This window comes from Lepus europaeus, chromosome 4, assembly GCF_033115175.1.
Source record: "Lepus europaeus isolate LE1 chromosome 4, mLepTim1.pri, whole genome shotgun sequence".
Taxonomy (NCBI): Eukaryota; Metazoa; Chordata; class Mammalia; order Lagomorpha; family Leporidae; genus Lepus; species Lepus europaeus.
This window is the reverse complement of record NC_084830.1, coordinates 108,525,368-108,551,625: the sequence shown is the minus strand read 5'-3', so window position 1 is coordinate 108,551,625 and position 26,258 is coordinate 108,525,368. Positions and strand designations below refer to the sequence as shown.

General features: G+C 52.3%; 1 protein-coding gene across 1 annotated transcript in view; it reads right to left on the bottom strand.

Moving 5' to 3' along the window:
* SH3PXD2B (SH3 and PX domains 2B) overlaps positions 1-26,258 on the bottom strand; it is a 103,498-nt gene that overhangs the window by 39,060 nt on the left and 38,180 nt on the right. The window contains exons 3-4 of the mRNA XM_062188684.1: positions 14,475-14,550; positions 9,091-9,167 (exon numbers count right to left, since the gene is read on the bottom strand). Coding sequence (XP_062044668.1) covers positions 9,091-9,167; positions 14,475-14,550 — 153 coding nt within the window. The remainder of the gene's footprint in view (positions 1-9,090; positions 9,168-14,474; positions 14,551-26,258) is intronic.

The following is a 26,258-nucleotide window of genomic DNA, read 5'->3' as shown; positions in this document are numbered from 1 at the left end:
ATCGGGGTTGATGGGGATTCAGATGTGAGTGCACGAGAGTCGGTTCCTGCACACATTTTATTACAAACCCGTGTGCAGGGAGAGCACAGGAGACCCCACCAGTGCATGCTCTGCAAGGAGGTGGACCTCTGCTCCCTGGTGCCTCTCATGTGCCTTGTCACCGTGCGAGCCTGACTCGGATAGAAGAGCCACGCCTTGTGTTTTCCATGTAACAGCCCTCAAAAGCTCAACACCACCACCCAAATGTGCCAACCTCCCACGAAATGGGGCTTGGATGGACCAATGGACAGACTAACAGTGGTTGCCACTGTGGCTCCTTCTACAGAGCTTCAGGGGTATTTCCACCCCACAGGACCCCTCCCACTTTCATTGTTAAATACATATAAAACTGACCACCTTAACTATTCTCAAGGGTACAGTGGCATCAGCACATGCATATTGTGCTACTATCACCACTATCCATCCACAAAACTCTTTTCACCTTGCACAACTGAAACTCTGCACCCATTATACAATAACTCCCCACTGCCACCCCCCTCCCCCCAACTGGCAACCACCATTGACTTTCAGTCTCTATGTAAGTGGAGAACAGAGTAATGGTCCTTTTGTGTCTGGCTGACTTTGCTTAGAATAATGTCCTCACGATGCTGTGAATAATGTCACGATGCTGTGGCACGTGTCAGAATTTCCTTCCTTTTTAAGGCTGAATAATGTTCCATCGCGTGGACCACATTTTGCTTATCCATTTAGCTGTCAATGGACACAAGTGGCTGACCCTACAGGATTTCTGAGTCAGGAGCTAACAAACTCACCCCATACTTACAGTGGAAACACACATTGTGGGTGGGTGGGTGGGTGGGTGGTTCAGTAGGGCACCTGGCCTGGTCAGGGGCCACTCTTCTGTCCATCCAGGGTAAAGGATGCTAACCTAAATGCTCACTGACTTTTTAAAAATGAGTCCTTAAGTAGCTCCTGCTCTGGGTAAGTCCCCAGGGACTGAGGTGGCGCCCCAGAGGGAAAGGAGCAGGCATCTCCTCCCCAGCCTCTCACTCCCTGTTTTCTAGATCATCAGAAATACCTTTTTCACTGATGGGTGATAACTGCACACATCTGTGGGCCCACCTCCCCTTTCTGCCCCTCATCCTCTTTCTGGTCATGTTCCTGTCCAGGATGAGCAGGGGCCCCTGTGGCTCTACCTCCCTGGAAATCCTGCAGCTCCAGCAGTTGGAGCCACATAACAAAGGAGCTGGACCACGTGCATCCCTGCTTCTCTGTGTGTAAGTGTCTTGCAGCTCCCCCCGTCGGCAGTAACAACACTCTCTGACCCTGGCTCAGCACCTGATGGCTCCTGGAATGATCCATCTGAGTCACTGGATGTAATCCTGCAGGCCTGTCCCCTTTTAGAGAAGGAGAAATGGAGGCTCTGGAGAGATGACTTGGACTGGATAGCCCAGGACTGATACTCCAGTCCTCTATCTCAAATCTCCAGAGGCTGGGAGGTGGCAGCTGCTCCTTCTCCACCTGCCCTACATGCCTAGGCACTGCTGGGAAAGACCATGGCATCCGGTCCAAAAGCACACACTGGATAACTAACATGAGGGAGAGGCCTGGCCCTGGCCACATGGCTCTGCTACAGGCCGGCTGGAAGGGCATGGGACACAAGTCCTGGAGTGGTCATCCTTCCTGCCCAGAAGCCTTTGAAGCCCCAAGTGGACCAGTGAGAGACAGGACACAAGGCCCACAGAAACCTCCCAACAAAGCCAAGCTGTTCTGCTTCTGAGCTATTGCTAGGAGGCAAAAGCCAAACCAAACCCCCAAACCATAAAATAAGCCAACTTGCTAATAACAGGCAGTGCTGGCTGCTTTGATGTGACTGCCCCTTTCATTTAGGAGAGACAGGCTAACAGAAAACACTGACCCAGCATGGAGAAGTAATCCTTCCCCTGAAACACACCAGGACTGTCCCAGGCTTGGGCAGCAGAGATAAAGAACCACAGTTTTAGCAGAAGTCCGTTCTGTTCTAGAAGGGATCCCGGTGCTCTGGGCCGGTGTGGCTGCTCTGCATGGGGACGAGAGGACAGCAAGTCCTGCTTGCTGAGGGTAACCACAGGAGATCAGACAGAACAACCAGCCCCTGATTCTGCCTCTGTTACTTCCCAGCTGAATGGTTGTAGAAGGCCAAGACCTATTCCTGCTCTGAGCCCCAGGCTGCTCATCTGTAAAATGGAGTGAAAACCATGCACCTGGGAAATGTGCACTACAGAGTAACTGACGGTGTGAGGTTCCCAGCACAGACCAGCTGCAGGACACACATCCATCAAGCCCTTCCCTGTTCTGTACCAACTACAACAACATGGTGGTTCCCATGGGCAGCAGGGTGTTCATGTTACATAACAGCACCTTGGCTGCTGGGCTGCTGACAAAGTTAGTGCTTTCTCAGGTCTCTTCCAATCCTTTATAAATTCAAAAGAAAACCCCAGAGAAGTTACACTGCGCTAACACTTCCCCAGGGCCAGCCCAGGCTCTGCAGGGTCTCAGGAAGGCAGGCAACAGCAACCAGCTAACCAGCTGCATTTAAAAACTGTGCTAGTTGTGGTGGTTTTGTTGTTGTTTTTGCTTTTATCATGACACATGATGGCAGGTTTTAAAATACGGTTCTGATATCTAGTTTTCTCTAAAACATATCATCTTATGAAGTCTAAAGAGTTATTTATTTTTTTAAAAAGAAATGGGGGAGCTCCTATCCAATCGTTTCCTCCCCAGATTCCTGCAAGGTCTGGCATGGGCAGGGCTAAAGCCAGGAGCCAGGAGCTCAATCCAGGTCTCTCCCGTGGGTGGCAGGAACTCCATTACTTGAGCCATCATGTTGCCTCCCAGGGTCTACATTAGCAGCAAGCTGGAGTCAGGAGCTGGGCATTGAACCCAAGGACTCTGATATGAGATACAGGCATCTTAACCAGTGTCTCATCTACTGGGCCAAATGCCTGCCCCTAAGGAGTGAGTTAAAGAAAATAATAACACAGGTGGTAGAATGCAACAAAAATCTGTAAAGAAAGCATCAAGTGACTGCAGTCTGTCTAATGCCACCTCCCAGGCAAAGGCAGATCTCTTCATCCCTTTCCTGGTAAAAACACTGGCGCCTTGGGGTCACCCTGCTTGGCAGGAAGTTCCTGCTGGTATCCTCCCCAGAAGCCACTGACCCTCAAACCAAATGAGCTGCTCCACAGTGCGCCTGACTTCCCAGAGTCAGACATTCCTCACTCTCAGGGTTTCACCAACCCCTGGGCCCATGACATTGAAAAGGAAATTTAAAATCTGGAAGTGATAAGGGATCAAGATCAGCAGCTGCCTGCAGCTGCCTACATCTGCCTGATGTTTGGAATGCTACAGAGCTCTGTTTCACCTGGATTAACCACAGGAAAAAACTGCTTATGTTACATGAGCCACATGGAAGTTCCCACCCCCTGCTATTAATGAATCATAGGAAATGGAGCAGATATTTTGGGATTTTTGACTGGCCAGATTCCTCTTAGCTCCAAAGGATCTGCCCTCTTGGAGGGAGATGAAACTTTGCAAAAGATCTGCAAAGTCTTTTACAGAAAACGGAGACTCTCCCAGAAATTAGGGTATCTGTTATTGACCTGTTGTGAACTAATCCTTTATTTTATTAGGCAGTAGTCACCTCTGATAGATTGAGCTAGACAAGGGCAAAGGTTCACGTATTTCAATGGAAGGAACTTTCTGCTCCACCACAGTAACTGACATGGTATTATGTTGGCATAATGATGGATAAACACTGGAACAAAACTGAGAACCCAAAGACAGCCCCATCGATATTTGGATTTTGATGCTAAGGTAACCTTGCAGCGCACTGAGGAAACAAATGGGTCTCTGAGTGAGAAGACAAAAATGATAACTAACCCCTACCTCACACCATACAGGAAATCACTTCCAAGAAAACTAAAGACGTAAATGTCGTAAGAGGTTTTAGGAGACAAAAATACGGAAATATCTTTATAATCTCAAGGTTTAGAGGGAGCTGTAAAGACACACAGAGTACTAACCACGCAAAGATGGATTTGCTTGCCTCCACTGAATTTAAGAACTTGTGTTCTGGCCTGGCGTTGTGACGTGGTGGGTAAAGCCACTGTCTGACACCGGCATCCCATGTCCCCGCTGCTCCAATTCCAATCCAGCTCTCTGCTCATGCACCTGGGAAAGCAGTGGAAGATGGCCCAGGTCCTTTTGAGACTCAGATGGAGTTCCAGGCTCCTGGATTCAGCCTGGCCCCAGCTGTTGCAGCCCCAGCTGTTGCAGCTATATGGGGAGTGAATCAGGGGGACAGAAGGTGTCTCTCTCGCTCTCTCTGTAACTGCCTTTCAAATAAATAAATAAATCTTAAAAACAAAAACAAAGCCCTGCTCTTGAGGGAACTCACTCGCTCTTTGAGATCAGCATTAATCTCTTCAAAGTGCCTCCATGACCTAACCACCTCTCACCAGGCACCACCTCTTCAAGGTCCCACCACTGCAACATGGCCACACTGGGGACTGAGCTTCCCACACCCAGGCCACGTCCAGACAATACTGCCTCTGAAACACTGGCTCGATTCTGCAGTCTCTTGATTTTATTTTTTTAGGGAGGCCACACTGGTATGTGAGTGCTGAGGCACAAAAGGCATAGGTTCAGCTCCCAAACCTTCCTATACTATTCCTGGAAGTAATTTTGTTTGCCTTCATGTCCTCATCTACACAATGAGAATAATAAAACCTTCTCAGGGCCGGTGCTGTGGTATAGCAGGTAAAGCCGCTGTCTGTGGTGCTGGCATCCCATGTGGGTGCCGATTCCTGACCTGGCTGCTCCACTTCCAACCCAGCTCTCTGCTGATGCATCTGGGAAAGCACTAGAAGATGGCCCAAGTGCTTGGGCCCCTGCACCCATGTGGCAGACCTGGAAGAAGCTCCTGGCACCGATCTTTGGCCTGGCTCAGCCAGGCTATTTGGGGAGTGAGCCAGCAGATGGAAAGCTCTCTCTCTCTCTAACTCTGCCTTTCAAATAAATAAATCCATCTTAAAAGAATAATAAAAAGAAAAGGAAAACCTTCTTCCTCAAGTTGCTGGAGGAATGTCACCAGTGTGGGTTCAGCCCTTCCTCGGTGTCTCTGGCCACGCGACGGCTCATCTGCCCCTGCACTGACCCTTCGTTACCTTTTTCTCTCTCTTTTTTTAGATTTACTCAAGTATAATTTACATACCATAAAATCTACCCATTGTAAGTGCACAGTTCCATGATATGTAGTAAATTACAGAGCTGCACAACTATCACCACAAACTAGTTTTAGAACTTTTCCATCGCCTCAGAAAAATCTCCCCCAACCTAATTGGCAGTCCATCTCCACTTCCACCGCCCCCAGGCCCAGGAAACCACGGACATACTTTTTGTCTCCACGAATTTGCCTTTTCTGCACATTTCAGAGAAATGGAGTCACACAATACATCGTCTCTCGCAGCTGCTGTCTTTCACTTCTCGTCGTGCCTTTGCGATTCTACCACGTTGTAACACTGACCGGTCTCTCACAGCTGTGTACTGCCAAGTGACACTGGTCTGTGTGGAGATGCCACTGTTTTCTTTGTTCGCCACTTGATGCACATGTCGATTGCTTCCAGTTTTGGGCTATTATGAACTAATGCTGCTATGAACACCTACAGACAAGTTCTTGCTCTTGGGTATCTACCCGACAGGTGACGTGCTAAGTCTGACTTTTGAAGAAACTGCCAGATTTCCTGCCTGGGTGGCCTCCTGCGTTACGTTCCCCACCAGCACACTTGGTGTTGTGTGTCTTGTTGACTGCACCATTCTTAGCAGGCATCTCATTATGGTTTTAGTTGACATTTCATCTTTTCATGTGCTTATTAGTCACTCCTGTGTCTCCATGGGGGGAGTTTCTGTTGCAATCTTTTTTCCCCATTTCAAAATTGGGTTGTCTTTTTAATCATTGAGTTATAAGAGTTCTTCACTCAGTCACAACACAAATATCTTACCAGATAAAAAAGATTTATAAATATTTCCTCTGAGGCCGGCGCCGTGGCTCAACAGGCTAATCCTCTGCCTAGCGGCGCCGGCACACCGGGTTCTAGTCCCGGTCGGGGCGCCGGATTCTGTCCCAGTTGCCCCTCTTACGGGCCAGCTCTCTGCTATGGCCTGGGAGTGCAGTGGAGGATGGCCCAAGTGCTTGGGCCCTGCACCCCATGGGAGACCAGGAGAAGCACCTGGCTCCTGCCTTCGGATCAGTGCGGTGCACCGGCTGCAGCAGCCATTGGAGAGTGAACCAACGGCAAAGGAAGACCTTGCTCTCTGTCTCTCTCTCTCACTGTTCACTCTGCCTGTCAAAAAAAAAAAAAAAAAAAATTTCCTCTGGTCTGTAGCACATCTTTCATTTCCTAATGGTATCTTTTTTTTTTTTTTTTTAAGATTTATTTATTTGAAAGGCAGAGTTATAGAGAGAGAAGGAGAGTTAGAGACAGAGAGAGAGAGGTCTTCCATCTGCTGGTTCACTCTTCAGTTGGCTGCACCAGCTGGAGCTACTCCAATCTGAAGCCAGGAGCTTCTTCTGTGTCTCCCATGCGGGTGCAGGGGCCCAAGGACTTGGGCCATCTTCTACTGCTTTCCCAGGCCATAGTAGAGAGCTGGATTGGAAGTGGAGCGGCCAGGACTAGAATTGGCACCCATATGGGAAGCCAGCACTGCAGGCGGTAGCTTCACCCACCACGCCACAGCGTGCACACTGCCCCCCACCCCCATGGTATCTTCTGAGGCACAGAAGTTTATAAGTGGATTTAATGAAGTCCAATTTTACCAAGTTTTCTTTTATGACTCATACTTTTGGTGTCATATCTTAAAAAACTCTTCTTCTAACTCAAGGTCATGAAGATTTTCTGTTCTTCATACAGAAGTTCTATAGTTTCAGCTCTTATATGTAGACGTTGTGATCCATTTTGAGTGGATTTGTGTGTGGCCCAAGATGAATGGTCCCACTTCATTTTTCTGGCAGGTGTACAGTTGCTGTGTGAACGTCTTAATCCCTGGTACCTCTGAATATGACAACACTTAAATTTGGAGGCAGGGTCTTTAAAGAGTAGATTTAAAGTTAAATAAAGTCATTAGGGCTAGGCTTTGCCCAACACAACTGGCATCATGATAAGAAATAGAGATCAGGACCCAGACAGCTACAGAGGAGAGACCATGAAAAAAACACAGGCGGGGCAGCCATGAGCCAGGCCAGGGGAGGCCTTTGAATGCCCCTCTGCTTAGATTCCCAGCTCCCAGAACCCAGAGAATACAGACGTCTATTGTTCATGCCACACAATCCGTGGTGTTTTGTTCCCCAGCCCTAGGAAACCAGTGCAATGGCATGGTCCCAACTGTTTACTGAAGCCTGTGGGGTTTTTTTTTTTTTTCCACCATTGAATTATCTTGGCATTCTGTTGAGTATCAATGGACCAAAAAGTTACAATAGTTTAATTCTGCACTCTCAAAGCTGCTCCACTGACTTATACGCTTGTCCGGATGCCAGTACTATATTGTCCTGATCACTGCAGCTTTGCAGGAAGTTTTAAAAATGGGTAGTACAACAGCTCTAGCTTTGTTTTTTTTTTTGAAAGTGTCTTCATTATTCTGGGTCCTCTGCATTCCTATATACACTTTAGGATCAGTTTGTCAATGTCCATAAAAATAGTATGCTAGGATTTTGACAGGGATTGCACTAAATATGTAGATCAAGCCAGGGAGATCTGCCATTCCGATGGCACTGGGTCTTCCAATCCACGAGTACTGGAACGCTGCTGCTCCGCTGGTGTAGATTTTTCAATTTCTATTTGCAATGCTTTGTCATTTCAGTGTGTACATTCTGCATCCTCTGTTAAATTTATTTCTAAGTATTTTATTCTCTTCCATGCCATGTGAGAAGATCTGCTTTCTTAGTTTCATTTCTGGATTATTCGTTCCGAGGATACAGAAATATAATTGATGTTTCAACATCAATCTTGTATCCTGTGAATGTACTAAACCTACTTATTCATCTCGTGTTGTGTGTGTGTGCGTGTGTGTGGATTTCTTAGGATTTTCTACAGTTAGGATTGTGGTATCTGAGTGCCTCCGTTTGAGTCTGGATGCCTTTTCTGCCTTTTTCATGGGCTTAACGCTGGCTGTGTAAAAACACAGAACACACTGGGCAAGAATGAACTACCTCACTTTGTTCTCCAGCTAAAGGGGAAATCGGTCACTGCTCCACTTTTAAGGGCATTCCTTGCTACTTCCACCCCTCTTCTACTGGAACTGCTACTGATTTTCAAGTTGGAGAAATAAATACTTAAGGGAAGCTAAACAAAAACACACTCTTTCCTGACCACAGCCTCAAATACAGTAAAACAGAGCCCAAAGCCAGGCCCCTCGTTTGGAATGTCCTGGTGATAAGAAGCCAGCTGCACCTTGCAACAACAGGGGGACTGGCTGAGCAATTTTGGAAACATCCATGCACAATGGACTACTATGCAGCCACCAAAAGTGAACTAGAAGAGAGGACCCCTAAGGCTCCAACATCAAGGAATGATAAGGAGACGGGAATGCTAACTTCTGGGATTTTTCTCAGTGTCTGCTGCATAAAGGTCTTGAGATGTCACACTGAACTCCACAAACATGTACAATGATCACATGCCAATCACAAAACGCATAAAGCTCTGTGGAATGTTTAAAAAAAACAGAAAGATTAAAAAAATAAAAAGTAAGCTCAAGAGAATATTTTAGTAGCATAGGGGAGTTCTTCTGTTACAGAATTCAGACAACTAAAACAACACATACACGATGGTCTCAGACCACAAAGAACTGCATGGACACAGAAAAGGGGAAAGAAATTGTACAACCCTTCCCAAGTTCGGCGCAGGGTTGAGGGATCCTGGGTGATTCCCACCTCCTGTCCCTGCCCAGATTTCTTTCAATGGCCCAGTTTTTCCACAGTGAACATTTTGTAGCCAGCAAAGGAAAACGAAGCACGATGCTCACAAGGCAGACCGTGTGGGCATCTCGTAGCCTTACCTTGCAGTATTCATCGATGGGTACCAGGCGTTTGACGGCCACGTCCCGGATGTGGCTCCGGCGGAAGAGAATCTTGCCTGCGGAAGAAGAGAGCATGCACAGCGTTGGAAGGGGGCGGTGACAAGCTCTCGGCAGCCTGGCAAGGTGTGGCTGTGGCCGTCTCAGGGGTACGCCTGAGGGGTCCCCAAACTCCTGGCTGCCACCAAGAACCCCCTGCTGGGCTTTCCCATGCGAGGCCCCCCAAATCTTGCTCACAGCTCTAGCATACGGGCGTGGGGGAATGACACCCAGTGAGTCAGTTTTGGGGAGACAAAGGTGGCTGGGGACCATTAGGGGGAGGGATGAGGAAAGCAGAGAAGGCCTGATGGCACGAGATCCTATGCAACTCCAGGACTCTCGGGCAGGCGAGCAAGCACACGGACACCCAGATGTGCCCTGGCCCAACAGCTGCTCCCTCCCACCCAAGCCTCACACACTTTCTGTTCTTGTCTCATATTCCCCCAACCTCCACGCCTTCTTCTATGTCTGGAACACCCACCCCCATGCAGCCCTATGCCCCACTCCTTTTTGGGAACACTCACGCCCTTCCAATGGGTTAAATGCTCCTGTCTCTTGGAGTGTGCACATCCCATTCCCTATTCTGCAGGCACTGCTCGTGGGGCTGGGCCCACACAGGGGCTGCTGGGCCTCAATGTAGTGGCACCAACTTTGGTCAGTGCACGAATGACACTTTTGCTAGCAAAGGTGACGAATCCCTCTAAGTCCTTCTCCAGGTGGCGTCTGGGTCCCGAGTCTTCCTTCTGCACTAAATACCTGCTACTCAGTCCTCCCGCTGCTCAGGAATATCCTCAACACCTGGGCACTGTGTTAAACATCAGGATGACACACAGGCGGCAAATGTGGGCCACAGGGAAAGACAGGCACAACGACGTTGCTGAAGATCCCCAGAAAGATCCAAGACATTGAGGTCCTAAGGACGAGGTCTACTGGAAACAAGTCAATGGGTTCCCAAGACTCTAGACAGCGGATCTCCCCATGGGTACATGGCAGAAAAGCACACACATTCAAGGTTCACCCACCTGATCTGTCACAAGGGAGGGGCTGAAGGAAATGCAGAAATAAGACATCAAGGATATGTCTTGATGGTTTGTGTTCTGGCTACTCCACTTATGACCCAGCTCCTGCTAACGCACACCCTGGGAGGCAGCAGGTGATGGCTCAAGCACATGGGTCCCCGCCACCCACACGGAAGAGTTCTAGGCTCTTGGCTTCAGCCTGGCCAAGCCCTGGCTGTTGTGGGTACTTAGGGACTAAGCCAGTGGATGGAAGACCTTTGTCTCTCAAATACATAACTAAAAATCTATCTATCTATCTATCTATCTATCTATCTATCTATCTATCTATCGCCACATGGAGCTAGCACAGACCCTGGTCATGGGCACAGGCCCATTCTGAGAGCCCAATGGGAGGACCCACCCAAGGTTCAGGCTATGGAATTAGAGACTGAAAACAGGTGCATTCAGCATTTCCTGAGGTCTGACACAAGGACAAAGATGTCCCTCCTCCTCTGCCCCGTGTGGCCTCAGGGGACAGGGACCTCTGGGTATAAGTCTGGAGATCTGTCAGCAAGGGGGGAGCTCAGGAACCTGGTGGCAGCAGCAGGGCCTTCTGGGGAGGCCACAGACCAACCCCAGGGCTGCCTCCTGCCAGCTGTGTTGCCATGGAGAAAGCATTTAGCACTCACAGCCTCGGTCTCCTCATCTGTAAAATAGGAGAGCAGATCTTAATTCTTCGAAGTAACCTCCACGCACCCAGCAGCAGGGCTGGCCTGCTGTCGCAGGTGCTCCCTACTTTTCTTTTCAAAGCAGTTTGGGGGACACCACTTCACCTTATATGGTCAAGAGCACGTGTCCCCTTCCCACCCCCAGCTTTCCTGAGGCCCACTGAGCTACAGCAGAGCCGCTTGCTGCTCCAGCCTCACTCTGAGGTCAAACCGTGTGGCCAGCGGGGCAGGCCCATGAGCCACAGCCTCTGTGGCCAGGGCCTCATTGGTGCAGGGGCCTCCAAGTGCAGCGTCTGTTTGCCGGCCTGGGAAGGAGGGTGAGACGCTGCTGCCTTCCTGGAGAGGAAAGGGTGTCTGGTGGGAAGGGCCGGCTTTTGTTTTCCATCGTGGAGGAAGGCCAAACTGTAATTCTTCTTTTCAAGCCACAAGCTCTGCCAAGTCGGCCTCCCCAGCTCCTGCTGGGCTGGAAAACTGCTAGGCGGCCGCCCCTCCCCTCCCCCCGTCCCGGCTTTGTTCTGCTGATGCAGCAGCAGCCTTGGCCCCCTAGGAGCCCCACCACCCTTTTGTGCCTCCCTGCCCTTGGCCTTGGCCAAGAGGGGGCACCGAGGTCTTGGGGCCCAACAGGGCCTCTCCAGGCCACAAGTGGGTGCTTTGTGTCCCTGAGAACAGCGTTTTCATTAATTTTGGGGTGGAAAAGGATTACGTAACCACGAAGGCTTTTAAGAGCTTGGGAGAGGGTCGGGATCAAGTTCTTCTCTGTCTTGGGAAGGTTTCCCAGAGCTGGGTTTGCCTTTCATCCAGTAAAGAATTGTAACTCACTGCTTTCCTTTCCTGCCCTGATGGAAAATCGACATTTAGAGCTCCGTTTAACTGGAATATCAGATTGGGCTTTTAAGGATGACCCCAACACAGGAAACCGAGCAATTCCAAAGCCACGTCCCAGGCCGTGTTGCCGCCTTGACTGAGAACCTGCTATGTACCACTTACAAGTGTGGGCACAGTCTCATGGAGGGTGGGGACGATGTGGCCTGCTGGAGGCCACAGGGCTGGGCTGGTTGGCTCCAAAGCCCTGGTACTTGGCCGCGGCAGCCGGCGCGGTGTGTTTTCTCCATCGTGGTTGTACACTTTGCTGGCGAGGAACTAAAATGTTGGCTTCTTGGGGCAAAGGATTCTCCCACTAGAAGGGGTAGGGTGGCAAACACACCATCCCTGTCTCTAACTCTAACTGGCAATGTCAACACCTGGGGAATCCACCGGTGTCCTGCAGGGGTGGGGTGGGGGGTGGGACTCCCTCCATGGTGGGGCCTGAGAAGGGAGAAAGACCTGAAGGGACCTTCTAGCTCTAAGTATCTGAAACTCACAATGACTGTCACTTTGCTGATCACATGTCCATGAAAATAACAGTAAGAGGGCTGGCCATGTGGCCTGGTGGTGGGATGTTGGTTAAGACACTCACATCCCTCATCAGAGTATGCCTGACTCCCGACTCCACCCTCCTGCTAACGCAGACCCTAAGAGGCAGTGGTGATGGCTCAAGTAGCCAGGTTCCTGCCACTCCTGTGGGAGACCTGGATGGAGTTCCAGCTGGGGCCCCTTGTGGGCCTTTGGGGAGTGAACCAACTGATGGGATCTCTCTGCCTCTCAAACGAACGAATGAATAAAAATAACAGTAAGTGCTTGACAGTCCTTAGCTATCTGCCAGCCATTTACACACCCTCATAACAACTCTAGTATTTGCATTCTATTATCAGCTTCAATTTGCAGATGATGAAATGAAATGCTATTTAAGCTATCTGCCCAAGGTAACAGGGTTGGTGAGAAGGGGATGCTGGGATTGGGACACAGGTCATCCGACTCCAAGTATGACGTCTGGAGTCAGCCATGCTGTGTCTGGACCTCTGTTCTGTCACCTGTAAAACGGGCAGAGTGGCCCTTACCCTGCAGTAAATAAAGTGATAAACATTAAGCACTTCTCCCAGCCACTGGCCCACAATAGACAGCTGCCTGGGATACCTGCATCCCATATCAGAGTGCCTGGATCCAAGTCCAGGCTCCGCTTCTGACTCCAGCTTCCTGCTGAAGTGCACTGTGGGAGGCAGCAGGTGATGGCTCAAGTACTTGGGTCTCTGCTACCCATGTGGGAGACCTAGATGGAGCTCCTGGCTCTTGGCTTCAGCCTGACCCAACCCTAGCCATTGCGGGTGGTGGATGGAAGATCTCTCTCCTATCTTTCAAATACAATACAAAGTAATAAATAAAAAAATTTTTAAAAAAATTTACTTACTTATTTGAAAGGCAGAGCTTCAGAGACTGAGAGGGAGAGGCAGAGAGATCTTCCATTCACTGGTTCACTCCCAAAATGGCTACAATGGCCATAGTTGGGCCGATCTGAAGGCAGGAGCCAGGAGTTTCTTCCGGGTTTCCCACATGGGTGCAGGAGCCCAAGGACTTGGGCCATCTTCCACTGCTTTCCCAGGTGCATTAGTAGGAAGTTGGATCAGAAGTGGAGCAGCCAGGACTGGAACTGGCACCCATATGGGTGCCAGCACTGCAGGTGGCTTTACCCATTATGACACAGTGCTAGCCCCAAATACAAATTTAAAAAATGATGGTAGTGATTATTACTTCAAGTAGTAATTTTCTTTAAGTAAAATGGATTGGGCAATTCAGTTTTTCAGCTGGAGAAGCTTTGGTACCATTCTTTGGTAAGGAATTTGGGGCACCAGGGATGGATGCCGAGTGCCTTCAGAACAGGGCTGAGCCATGATGGCATTAAATTCTGCACACGACTGGCCGGGCACCTGAAGTTCTGGTAGGCAGGAATTCTAAACGGGTCCCCAAAACTGCCCTGCTCTGATCAGCAGAGCCCAGGCACGCAATGCACTGTTGTAGACCGTATCCCCCCAAAGACAGGGGGATTATCCTGGATCAGCCAGAGAATCCTAGAGCCCCCAGGAGCAGGCGGCTTTCTCTGAATGGTGGCGGAAGGGGAGGTCAGAGGGATGTGAAGCACAAGACTCCCTGCTGGGCCGCTTCTGGAAGCTGAGAGGGGCCCCAGTCCACAGGGATCTTGTATCACGGCAAGGAACTGACTTCTGCCAACGCTCTGAGTGAGGCTGGAAATGGATTCTTCCCAAGGTCATCAAACAAGAGCGCAGTCGACCGACACCTTGACTTTGGACTTGGAGACCCTAAACAGAGAACCCAGCTGAGCCTGCCTGAACTTCTGAACCACGGAACTGTGAGATAATAAATGAGTGTTGTCTTCAGCTGTGGAACTGGCAGTAATTTGTTATGCAGGAGTATAAAACGAATTCAGTAATAACAAGAGAAGCCACTCACTACAAAAACTTTCTGAACTCCGTTTGTCCCCATTTTAGAGGTGGGAGCAACTGAGGATCCAGAGATGATGGTCTGGCTCAAGGTTTTACAGCACCTGGACGGGGCAGGATCTACCTCTGAAGCCCACCTTCTCGGTCACCTCTTCCACAAACGACTGGGACTGGCCAGGGGACAACATGCCCAGATAAAGGAGAAGGAGCCGATCAAGTGTCCTGAGAGATCCCAGGAGCTGCCAGGTGGGGGCACCTGTCTCACCTACCTGGCAGAAAGGGAATGATCCGCTGTTTGGGGTCCTTCTGTCCTCCTTCCATGGGAAATTTGTCCAGCATCTGCATCTAAATGGGGAGAGAATACCAAATAGAGACACTTTTCAACTTTTCACAATACTATAAATGTACCTCTGACGTCATAAAGGAATTGCATGGAACATCAGACTTGATATCCAGAAAGTTCACTTTGTTCAAATTTCCAGACACCCAAACTAATGGCAAAGGCAATTTTCAACCCAGAAATTCTTTACATTCGCCATCTGTCAGACTTGTGAAGGCTCAGAATAGAGAGAGACCACTCTCAGCTCACATGGGAGCGACACCCTCAGGGCCACTGGACAGCAGATCACGCTGGTTCCTAGGACAGCCACAAACCACTGGGGCGGGCGCTGGGGACAGCCACATCCCATATCACAGTGCCTGGGATCAAGTCCCACTTCCTCTTCCCACTCAGCTTGCTGCTAATGCATTTAGGAGGCAGCAGGTGATTGCTCAAGTACTTGGGGTCCTGTCCCCGACGTGGGAGACCCAGATGGCATTCCTGCTGCAGATGTCTGGGGAATAAAAGAACAGATGGGAAATCTCTCTATCACTGCCCCTGTCACCCTACATTTCAAATAAATAATAGAAATCTTTAATAAGGAGGAAACCATGAAGACTCAGTTGGTATGGTTAGGTTTATGCCTCTGAGGTCACTACGTCTCCTGATCCACTCTGAATTCCCCAGGCTGGCTCAGCAGATATCTCCGTGCTCTGGGCCTGGCTTGTGCTGCTACGTGATGAAAAGGGCCAGAGTCTAGAGAGGAGCCTGAAAAATAAACTGATAGCTCTAAGGTGGGGTTGGAGACAGGCAGGTGCAGGCTGCTGTAGAGAGAAGGGGGATCTGCTTCTTACTCCCTGTGTGGCTTGGGGACCCTGACAACCTTTTAGGGTCTCATCTTTAAGTTGGTTGTAATTGTCACTAGTGCTGTCACGAAGCACATCTGAACACCGGGGCCGGGGGTGGGGGGGCTCTGTACTCTCCCCACCCCCTCGAAGGGGAATGCATTGGATTCAGTGCAAGCATGAGAGATAAGCATCACATCACGGTGGTCCATCTGACAGGTGTGTGGTTGACCACTCTCCACTGCCCTCTGCTACGGGGACTGGCCAACACCAGAGAGTGGCTGCTCTGCCAGCAGGGTGCAGTGGGGAAGAGTCCAGAGCCCCCAACAACCTCTGAGGGATGTGCTGCCAAGTGAGGGATAAGACGCTGCCCCGACAGTGAGGCTACTTGTTGGAGTGGTGCATCCTAACCTATCCTGACTAGCACATGGGGCAAGGGGCCAAAGCAGCTGGGGAGGGTGTCCTGAGCCCCCCAGAGTCATGGCTGGAATGTGACAAGCCTGCCCATCAGATCACCTCATGGGCAGAGTCACGCTGCACTCAAGATCTGTCCCTCTGATGGAGAAATAAGCCCAGCTACTGCCCAGGCATCTGGGGAGGAAGAAATCAGGAGACAGGGATGCATATACAAGGAGTCTGAACAGCTCGTGAGTTGGAGCTGGCACTGTGGTGTACATAGCAAGTAAAGCTGCCTCCTGCAATGCCAGCATCCCATATGGACACTGGTTCAAGTCCTGGCTGCTCCACTTCTGATCCAGCTCCTTGCTAATGCACCTGGGAAGGCAGCAGAGGATGGCTCAAGTCCTTAGGCCCCTGTACCCATAAGAGAGACCGGAAGAAGCTCCTGGCTCCTGGCTTTGGTCTGGCCCAGCCCTGGCTGTTGTGGTCATTTGGGGAGCAAACCAGTGGATGGAAGGTCTCTCTCTCTCCCTATCTCTCTCTCTCTCTGTAACTCTGCCTTTCATATAAACCGAATAAATCTAAAGATAAACAGATAATATAATAAATCTTTTTAAAAGGTTCATGATAAGTGTGTATTATGAAAAAACCACATGAATCTCAAAATTCTTTTGCACCAAAATAAGCTTATTTTTAAATTCTACTTTTCCACAAACTTCCCAAGATACCCCAGTAACTTGAGCACCCAGCATGTGGAAGGCAGGGACAAGATTCTCTAGGAACTGCCCCTCATCGAGCCTCCAAGGTATCCGTGAGTACCCAGGAAGCTGAAGGCGGGAGAAGGGAAGAAACCTGCCCAGGGCCTGCAGCCGTGGAGGCAGGACCAGGCCTGCGGTGCACACTGTGTTTCAGTTTTCACATCAGCTGGCCTCCACTGACAGCTACCGAGACAGTCAGAAAGCACAGGGCCTGGTGCCGGGCTCCACACGCCTCTCAGGGCCGTTTCTGTCCATTTTATTGATTGATTTTTATTTATTTGAAAGGTAGAGAGACAGAGATCTCCTAACCTCTGGCTCGCCCCCCAAATGCCTGCAACAGTCAAGGCCGGTTACAGCCAGGAGACTGGAGACCAATCTGGGTCTCCCATGTGGGTGGCAGGGACCTACGGCCTTGAGCCATCATCTGCTGCCTCCCAGGTGCATTACCGGAAAGCTGGGATGGAAGTGAAGACTTGAACCCAGGCAATCAGATAGGGGACGTGGGCGTCCTTGTCCTGTGTGGTATCTTCGCCTCTGCACCACTCTCGCTCCCCTCGGTGCTGCTCTATGTACCGTCCCCTGGGGACATGGGGCTGGGCATCCTGGACCCGGGGGGGGGGGGGGAGGCCTTATCTGTGTTATCATCTGTGGCTTCCAACATCTGCCCCTCCTCTGTCCTGCGACCACTGGCCTTCAGAGATAGCCAGGTCACAGGGGCACCTTGCTGGAGAAGGCAGCCTGCCTCTTCTGAATCCGAGAGCTTGTCAACGCTGGTACACAGCAGGCACGCAACGACAACGGGCAGCACTGGATACTGGTAGTGTGTCTGAGCTCAGGGGACATATGGGAGTGCTCGATACTTTGCAGTCAGTTTTGCTGAAAACCTGAAATTGCCTTAAATAGATAAAGAAAGCTTACGTAGTAAAAATAAAATAAAATTGGGTGGAATGAGCTTTTTGGGAGCCTGCTGTAGGCGATGTTTGCTAAGAAATCCTGGTGAATAATATTCGTATCAGCATTATCCACCAAAAATGCACAATCACCACAAACATCTGCACGTGACAAGCCCGACACACGATTTCACTCGCCCTTCCTTGTAACTCTGAGGCATAAACACTCCCTCCTCCATGTCGCAGCTGGGGACTGCGAAACAGAGAGGGCAGTGAATCTGCCTGAGGTCACACAGCTAAGCGGTGGCCCGGCCAGTCCAAGGCTCTGGGTCTCCATCTCCTTTCCTTTCCCGCTGATCAGTCTTGGAGCCACGTGAACCAGGACAGTGAGGCTGAGATGAGGCACGCTTAGCACACTGTGCGCCTATGGGAGGCGCGGTGCCGACGGAGAGCAGAGCGATCCTCAGTCTTGGCAGCAGAGCGTCTCAGAGACTTAAGAGGTTTCGCCTACCGCGATCTCATTTCCCCCTTCTCAGTTTTATGTGTGAAAGGCAATGTCGAAGCACCATGAAAAAACTGTCCCAGAAATCCACCCGCCCTCACGTGACTGCCACATCCTCAGAGTCCCTAGGAAAATGCCCACGTGGGCCGGGGAGCCCCAGCCCTCCTCCACCCTCCGTCCTGACTCACTGCTACCCCGCCAACAGCAGATCTGAGCTGAAATGCTGGCAAGTCCAAGCACAGAGATTACCCTTGGGGACCCGAGGGCCCTGGGGTGGAACTCAGACACTTCTCCAGGCCTGCTGTGCGCCCCTGGCCGGCACAGCGCCCCTGGGCCACCTGCGGAATGAGGGACGGAGCCAATGAAGGCCAGACGGAAACTCTTCAGGGGACAAGGATCCCACCCCTCGCCCTCTGGGAGTACTGGGTTTTGAAGAGCCTGTCAACCACGTGGTTTTAAAAAACAACTGCACTAAACACCCACACCCTAAACTCTGCTGAAGTGCACAGCCCAGCAGCATCAAGCACACACTTGCACCGAGGTGCGACCCTCGCCCCGGCCACCCACGGAAGCCGAGCAACGTGGTGGAAACTCTGGGCTCACCAGCAGGGACTCCCCGCTCCTTTCCCCCCGGGGCACCACCATCCACATTGTCTCTCAGTGTCTGGCTATCCCCGGGGTCGCACCCGAGTGTGTTCCTGTGTGACAGGCACACCGTAGCCTGGGGCAGGCCTCCTGTCCTCTCCAAGACCAAGTAACATTCCTTGTGAGGAGCTGTTTTAAGGTTGGCAGCCCCTCCACCACCCCCAGCCCTCAGAAAGCCCGGACCCACCCCCCCCACCCCCATAGCTGGAGCTGGGCCGTCCGACAGAACTGTCCTGGGTATGAGAATGTCCTATTTCCGTGCTGTCCATAGGGTGACCACCAGCCCCAGATGGCCGCTGAGCACTTAAAACGAGGCTCCTGCAACTCAGCACCCGATTTTTAAAATTGTACTTAATTTCAATTCCTACTTAAAGAGTCTCATGGGACGAGCGGCCCCTGTACTGGACGGTGGCCCTACAAGTCCTCCTCTTCATAAAGCCGCATCTGGCTCCCCTGATTCCACCTGGTGTTAGTAAGATGGCTATTTGCCAAGGCTGGGACTGGGCATCACAGTTCAATGATCAGAAGCCAGCGAGTTGTTTTGCTTTTGGTCTCAGTGTGTCCACGTCCACCAGCCACAAGCTGCCTCCATGCAGAGAACTGCCACCCTCACCACCCAAGGCCTGGCAGCAGGTGCTTCAGGGGCTCCACGTGGGCCCCACACCCACGCAGGACACAGCTCAGGATGAGGAAGGCCAATCATAGCCATTGTCCTTGCTGACGAGAAATCCTCCACCCCTTACTGCCCCAAATAACACAAGAAGCGTGTAGGGTGAGAAGGAGTGGAAACCCGGAGGGAGATGAGTCACGTGTGGGGGCAGGAGGAGCCTCAGGACGCCACATCCCCAGCCTCCAAGGGGAAGACTCCATCAGCAGTTTCCAAGACATCAGCCTGGGGAGTGGGGGAAGCGGGCCAGGCTGTCCAAGGCAAACACTGCGCGAGCTGGCGGGGATGGCCACACGTGGTTTGTGTTAGCAGCAGCAGGGGAGGCTGGACTTGGGAGGGGTTTACTCCCTCAATATCACAAAGGCCCCGAGTCCCAGGGGAGCTCAAGCAGGACGTGAGGAAGGCCCAGGGGACGGTCATGCGCAGCTGCAGCCTGGTAGGGCCCTGTGGTCCCTGGGGCGGGGGTTTCAGGGCCATGGATGCAGTGTACGTGGACTTAGTCTACAACTCGTGACTTGTGCTCTTGAGAGCTTTTGTTCCTTCAGTGAGCTGGGCTAAATGTCACCGTGCCACGTGGAGCCTGCCACTGTCCCCTGGCTGCTCACTTCCCCCCCACTCTCCCTGCTCACCCATGGCGGTCTGCTCTTCTGTACCCATGCCCTGAACTCCCTGGCACAGGCCAGCACCTGGTCTGTCTCTGTGCCAAGAGCGAGTGAGTGACTGAACGAATGAACCCATGGATAAGAGAAGTGCTGAACTGGCTTGGTCAGTCTAGCAGAGGAGAACTGACACGCCGGGTGGCAGTAACAGGCCTGGATTTGGGCTCAGACACAAGAATGCAAGATAACCAGGGCTCTTTCTAGTTTACAAATGAAGACTTGTTCAGCGTGCGGGAAAGGGCTCTCTTGCCCACGCACCATCAGGATGAACAAACCATTCCTCTCAAAAGGCTGTGGCGCAGTGGGTTAAAGCCCCAACCTGCAGTGCTGGCATCCTGTATGGGTGCTGGTTCTGGTTCTGGCTGTTTCACTTCTGATCCAGCTCTCTGCTGTGGCCTGAGAAAGCAGTCAAAGATGGCCCCAGTCCTTGGGCCCCTGCACCCACGTGGGAGACCTGGAAGAAGCTCCTGGCTCCTGGCTTTGGATCAGCTCAGCTCTGGTGGTTGCGGTCTTTTGGTGAGTGAACCAGCAGTTTGGAAGACCTCACTCTCTCTCTATAACTCTATCTTTCAAATAAATAAAATAAATCTTAAAAAAAAAAAGAAAACAGAAAAAGAAAAGAAGGCTGTGTCTGGGGTGAAAAGTGTGTCTGAACACAGAATGGGGCATCTTTGCACAAACACGGTTGCTGGTGCCATGGGCCAGACGTTGGCAAGGACCTCACTGGGACACCTTCCCAGCTGGACCAAGGCTGTCCAGGCAGCGCGAACTCTGGTTCTGCCACCTCCAGCAAAGACGGGACCAAGCCCTCCCGTCCTCTGGTCTTGGGTGCATCGGAGTGTCGGAGCAGCAGTCCCCACAAGCAAACTCAGGGCTTTTGAATTCGTCCAAGAGGGCAGGGCGGGGTTCCAAACTCTTGGAAGGGGATAGGTTGGTCTTGTCTCAACCAAAATGGGATTTGGGCTGAATGACTTGGGACACTCTCTTCTGTCTCGGGAGAGGCTATGGCCCAGATCCAGACGTGGCCGTGGCCTTGGCTCTGGAATTTGCCGCATCTGAGAACAGCTCCTCCCGGAAGCGTGTGCCTAGTAGGGTCCAGAGTTAGGACCTAGAGCGTGCTCGAGCAGGAGAGACCCCTCTGGATCCCCACAGCAGGGCTTCCTGTTAGCAGTGTCCACTCTCAGACGTGGCTGGTGCCTTCCCATCAGCCCGCTGGCCCGCAGAGAAACTCAGCTGTGGGAATCCTGCAAGACGCTTGCCTGCAACCCCTGCTCCCTTGCACCTCTCCCCCTCTGCACTGGAATGTCAACTCCTAATTCACTGTCAAGAGCTTGCTCCGAGACCACCTCCTCCAGGAAGCCAGCCCTGCCTGAGTACCCTGGCTGGGAGAGAGATCCCTCTCTGAACACCTGGCTCTTTCCCTACCTGGAGTAACACAAGCAGGAAGCAGAGATCCATCTGGGTTCCCTGTGCCAGCCTGGGATCCAGTTCAGCAAATATTTGTACCTTCTGTGAAGGAAGCCCTGGCTCGGCAGGGCCGTGACCCTTGGTCCGAAGGACACAACGAATCAGTGGGGGAACTCAGAGGGAAAAGGTCACACAGTGCAGTGTACAGTGGGCTTCCCCCATGCATGAGGCCTGTATGCCAAGTGCCCACGCGCTGCTCAGTGCCGCCCCCTGCAGGACAGGCTTTATCTGCACCATGCAGTGAGGGGCTGTGGTTGGTGACACAGGCTGCAGACTCCGTCACATCTGGGTCTGACATGGCATGCAGCTCTCTGGGCACACGACTCTAGAGGCAGGGAGGGGCAGTGGTGAGCGACACAAGCTGCAGACTGTCACATCTGGGTCTGACGTGGCACGCCGCTCTCTGGGCACGTGGCTCGGCCCCTCGGAGCTGCAGGTTCTCCACCTGTGAAATAGACACACACCAACTCCACACTTGTAAGTGAGGATTAAATGGGAGGGCGGGTAAGACAGGTACCGGCACATGGCTGCTGATACCGTCACTACGTGGCTCAAGCAATCCATGTTTCTGCTCGGTGCGGCCCACAGTCCTGTGGCCATCCTGCTCATCCCAAGTGCCCTGCCTGGCCGTGGACGCCACCGGCTGCGAAGCCAGTGTCCCCTGTTGGAGCGCTCCTTTGAATCGTGGCTCCTTTGCTTCTGATCCAGCTCCCTGCTAATGCACCTAGGAAAGCAGCAGAAGATAGCCCAAGTACCTGAGTCCCTGCCCCCACATGGGAGACCTGGCCTGGCCCAGCCCAGGCTGTTGTGGGCATTTGGGGAGTGACCCAGGAGATGGAAGACCTCTGTCACACACAGTCTCTCTGTCACTCTGCTAGGCTAAGTGGGCTCCCCAAGGGTGCTGGCTGGTGAGACTAAGGGCTGAGACCCGACACCACGTGCTCCTCTGCAAACCCAGCCCCGCTCCGCCATGTGAATGAGTCATGCCACCAGACGTCAATGGCGTGACAGGGATGACTACGAGGGCCTGGCTCTTGTAAGATAAGCAAGCCAGAGAACTGAACCAGAAGGCGGCCCCTCCTAAGGGGACCAGGCTCTTCCCACAGGACAGTGGGGACCTGCTCCAACTGCCCCCAGGGGCCTCTCCTTGACCCTGTCCTGCCTCACCAGAGGGGACGTTTGCTAGCCCCACAGGCTGGGTCCTGGACACCTGCCAGGGAATCTAACCCAGCTGTTAGCCTAGTGCGGGGGCTGGATGCTGGTCTCACGTCCAGTCGCTGGCTGGCCCGCCATGGCCTAGTCATGTGACCCGAGATGAGCCAATGAGACTTTGCTCAAATAGCTGGGGCATTGCCTTATCCCTGGAGTCACTGTGCTGACCTGTTGGACCTGGGCTGCAGCTGTGGCTGCCGGCATGCCAGACAACGCCTCGCCTGGACACAGAGAAAGGCAAGACACGGAGAAAGCTACATTCCTGCTGACCTCGTGGCCCCAAGACCCAGCTACAGCTGAACCCTGCTACCGTCAGCTCATCAGGGTCTTTGTGAATAATCCATCTCACTCGGGTTTCTGTGTTCTGCACCTACAGCAGTTCTAACTCGGTCCTAAGATCTTGCAGTCAGGAAGTGGCAGCAGTGGGATCCAAGCCTAGGAGCTCAACCACTCTGTGAAACTGGCATCGCCTCCTCCTCTCATCTGTACGCCAACCTCCAGCAGCGAGGCGCACCCAGCAGCAATCCCGACAGCTGACTCTTACTCCCGTGCTTCGGCCCAGAAACCACCCCTGCGCTCGTCATCACCTTCCCTTAAGGAAAACGACAGGCAGGCATTGGGCGCGGTGGTTCAGGCGCTGCCTGGGATGCCTACCTCCCACGTCAGAGGGCCCAGGTTTGAGCCTTGGCTCTGATTCAGATTCCAGCACCCTGCCAACATGCACCCACCCTGCCAGTGTGGCAGCAGGAGATGGCTTGGGTACTTGGGTCCCTGCCATTCACACGGGAGTCCTAAATTAGGTTCTGGGCGCCTGGTTGCAGCTTGCTGCAGCTCCTGGCTGGTGCAGGAATTTGAGGAGTGAACCAGCAGATGGATGATCTCTCTCTGTCTTTTTACCTCTCAAAAAAAATTTAAAAATTTAAAATAAAATTTTAAAAATTGAGATATTATTTCACACATCACAAAATCCATCCTTTTGAAGTGCACAATTCAGTGGTTTTTAGAATAGTCACATGGTTATGCAATCATGACCACTATCTAATTCCAGAACATTCTCATCATCCCCAAGAGATACTCAGTACCAACCAGCAGCCTCTCCCAGGTTCCCCTCCCCCTAGCCTCGGGCGGCCACTCATTTGCCTTTTTGATCTAGAGCTTTGCCTCTTCTGAACACAGCTCATCAATTTTAACTCCACAGGAACCTTGAGAAGTTGCCATGTGAGAGGAGACCTCACCGCAAAGCAGCTGAGGGCGTGAACTCTCGTGTCACTGCCCAGCCTCAAAGCTGGGTTCCATGGGCATCTGCTGGGTGACTTGGGCAGACAACCGAAACTCTGCGCCTGAAGGCTGCATGCATGACTACCTCTGGATGTGTTGCCGGCAGGGCCCACGCTCAGGCACAGAGGAGTTAAGGGGTGTGCCCAAGGCCACATAGCTGGCGGGTGGCTGGGCCCCAGGTCTCCTGACTGAGCCTCTGCCTTTTCCATGACACCGCACTGGCCTAGCTGCTCTCGGAGCCAAGTTTCTTATGAGCAAACCAAGGCTCCGTGCCAGGCAGGCGAGAGGGGAGGGTGGGATCGTGAGATCATCTCACTGCAGGGAGTCGTGGTCCCAGGCGGGCTGGCCTTGCCGGAGCAGCTGACTCAGGCTGGTGCGGTCCTGCCGTGACGCTTCCAGCTCCCCCTCTGTGGGCAGACGAGGGCCATTTCCAGGCAAGCAGGACCCTCCTCTGAGCAGCGTGCCTTCCCCACACCAGCCGCATAAGCCCTCCCTGCCCTTAGACAACTTTGTGAAGGGACGGACATAGCGGCCCCAGACAGCCACTGAGTTCCAGCCAGCCCTCGGTTATGACCAGTGATGCTGAGCGGGTTCTGGTAGAAGTCAAAAAGTGAGTCAGAACAGGAGGGTGGAGGGCAGGAAGACCTACGACCAAACCCCGGTTCAAGCGGTCCCCAAGGAAGTCACATCGGTGCAGGGGGTCAGGTGGCAGCCCACGTGCTTCCTGAGCCAGGCACACCTCCTTGAGTTGTCACAATAAACATGTGGCGGGGAAGGATGTTCATTCCCATTGCACAGATGTGGAGACTGAGGCTCAGAAACATACAAAAGTGGCCCCAAGCTAGAGGTGAACCCAGGGCTGTCTGATCCGAGAAGCTGCAGTTGGAAGCCTTGGGCCACGCTGGCATAGCGATGGGGCTAGCACAGTCCACCCTGCACGTGGCCCGGCCCATGGTACTGCCCCATGCCAGCATGTCTACACAAGTGCTGCTGGGGGCTCCTCCCCACCCCTGTCCACAGCTCCCCCAGATGACAAAGTACCAATGACCTCCCACCTCCTCAGCCACAGGTGACAAGCTCAGGAGGGGACCCAACTCTGGACCTTTGGGACAATCACATCTCTCTGCTGGAGAATGGAATTAGCACCCAGAAACTCCAGTGCACTGATAACAGGGATGGGCACTCACAGTGCTAACCAGGGGATGCTCTCGGAGGACATGGGCCGGGGGGCAGTGGGGGAAGCTGGTGCAGAGAGGCTCATGGGAAAGCAAAACAGGCTCCATGGGAGACCCTGAGGCCACAGTGTCAGATGCTGGGTTCCTTGGGATGCACCTCTTTCTGTAAATCTGATGCCCCTCTCTCTTGGTACCTAGCTAGCCATGTGGGCATTTTTTTAAAAAAATATTTATTTATTTACTTGAAAGGCAGAGTTACAGAGAGGCAGAAGCAGAGAGAGAGAGGGGTCTTCCATCTGCTGGTTCACTCCCCAGATGGCCACAATGGCTGGAGCTGTGCCAATCTGAAGCCAGGAGCTGCTTCCGGGTCTTCCACTCGGGTGCAGGGGCCCAAGCACTTGGGCCATCTTCCACTGCTTTCCTAGGCCATAGCAGAGAGTGGATCGGAAGTGGAGCAACCGGGACTCAAACTAGTGCCCATATGGGATGCTGGCACTGCAGGCAGCGGTTTTACCTGCTATGTCACAGCTACCCCCCCCCCCATATGGGCTTTTGCAATAGGAATATAAAGTGTCCCTAGCATGATAATCAAATCCGCTGCTCCCTCCTAGGAGGTGTCAGGCAGGCAGGCAGCCTCTGGAACTAACAGAGGCAGCCCCTGCCCGCTCCCAGACCCTGTAGCAACTTGTCAAATTATTTACCCAACTGTCACTCTCCAACCCAAAGCCCGGCTATAAGAAGCCTGCACCCTCTCCCCTGGGTCTGGGTACACGGACGTGGAGGGCCCTGGCTGGGGTTTCAGTCGTTCTAACACAGGAGCATGCCGTCTGCTCACAGCCTCAGACGGTGCTGGGCAAGACCGCCATCATCCTCCCTTCCTTCCCCTAGGGGCTAGCGCTCCCTCCCGCCAAGGCCATCAGAGATGGTATCTTAGCACCTTTAACTTACGGCTTCTTTGCTTATTTACATTCAGCCCACGTTTGCTACAGAGAAGGAAAACGCGGCTTGTGCGTGATACACACACATCAGGAATGTGCTCATCGCCTCTTCAACGGAGAGGTAACTGGTGTCGCGACTGTTCCGCCTTGATCTGGGCAGGGTGTTGTGCTGCTGCCTGGGGCTGTTTTAGTGACACTGGGGAGACTGTTAGGAGCACATCATTTCTTCCCCCTTTAAGATCACAGAACTCAGGCCCTGGAAGTTCTTCATTTGACATTTTCTGGAACAGACTAGGTCT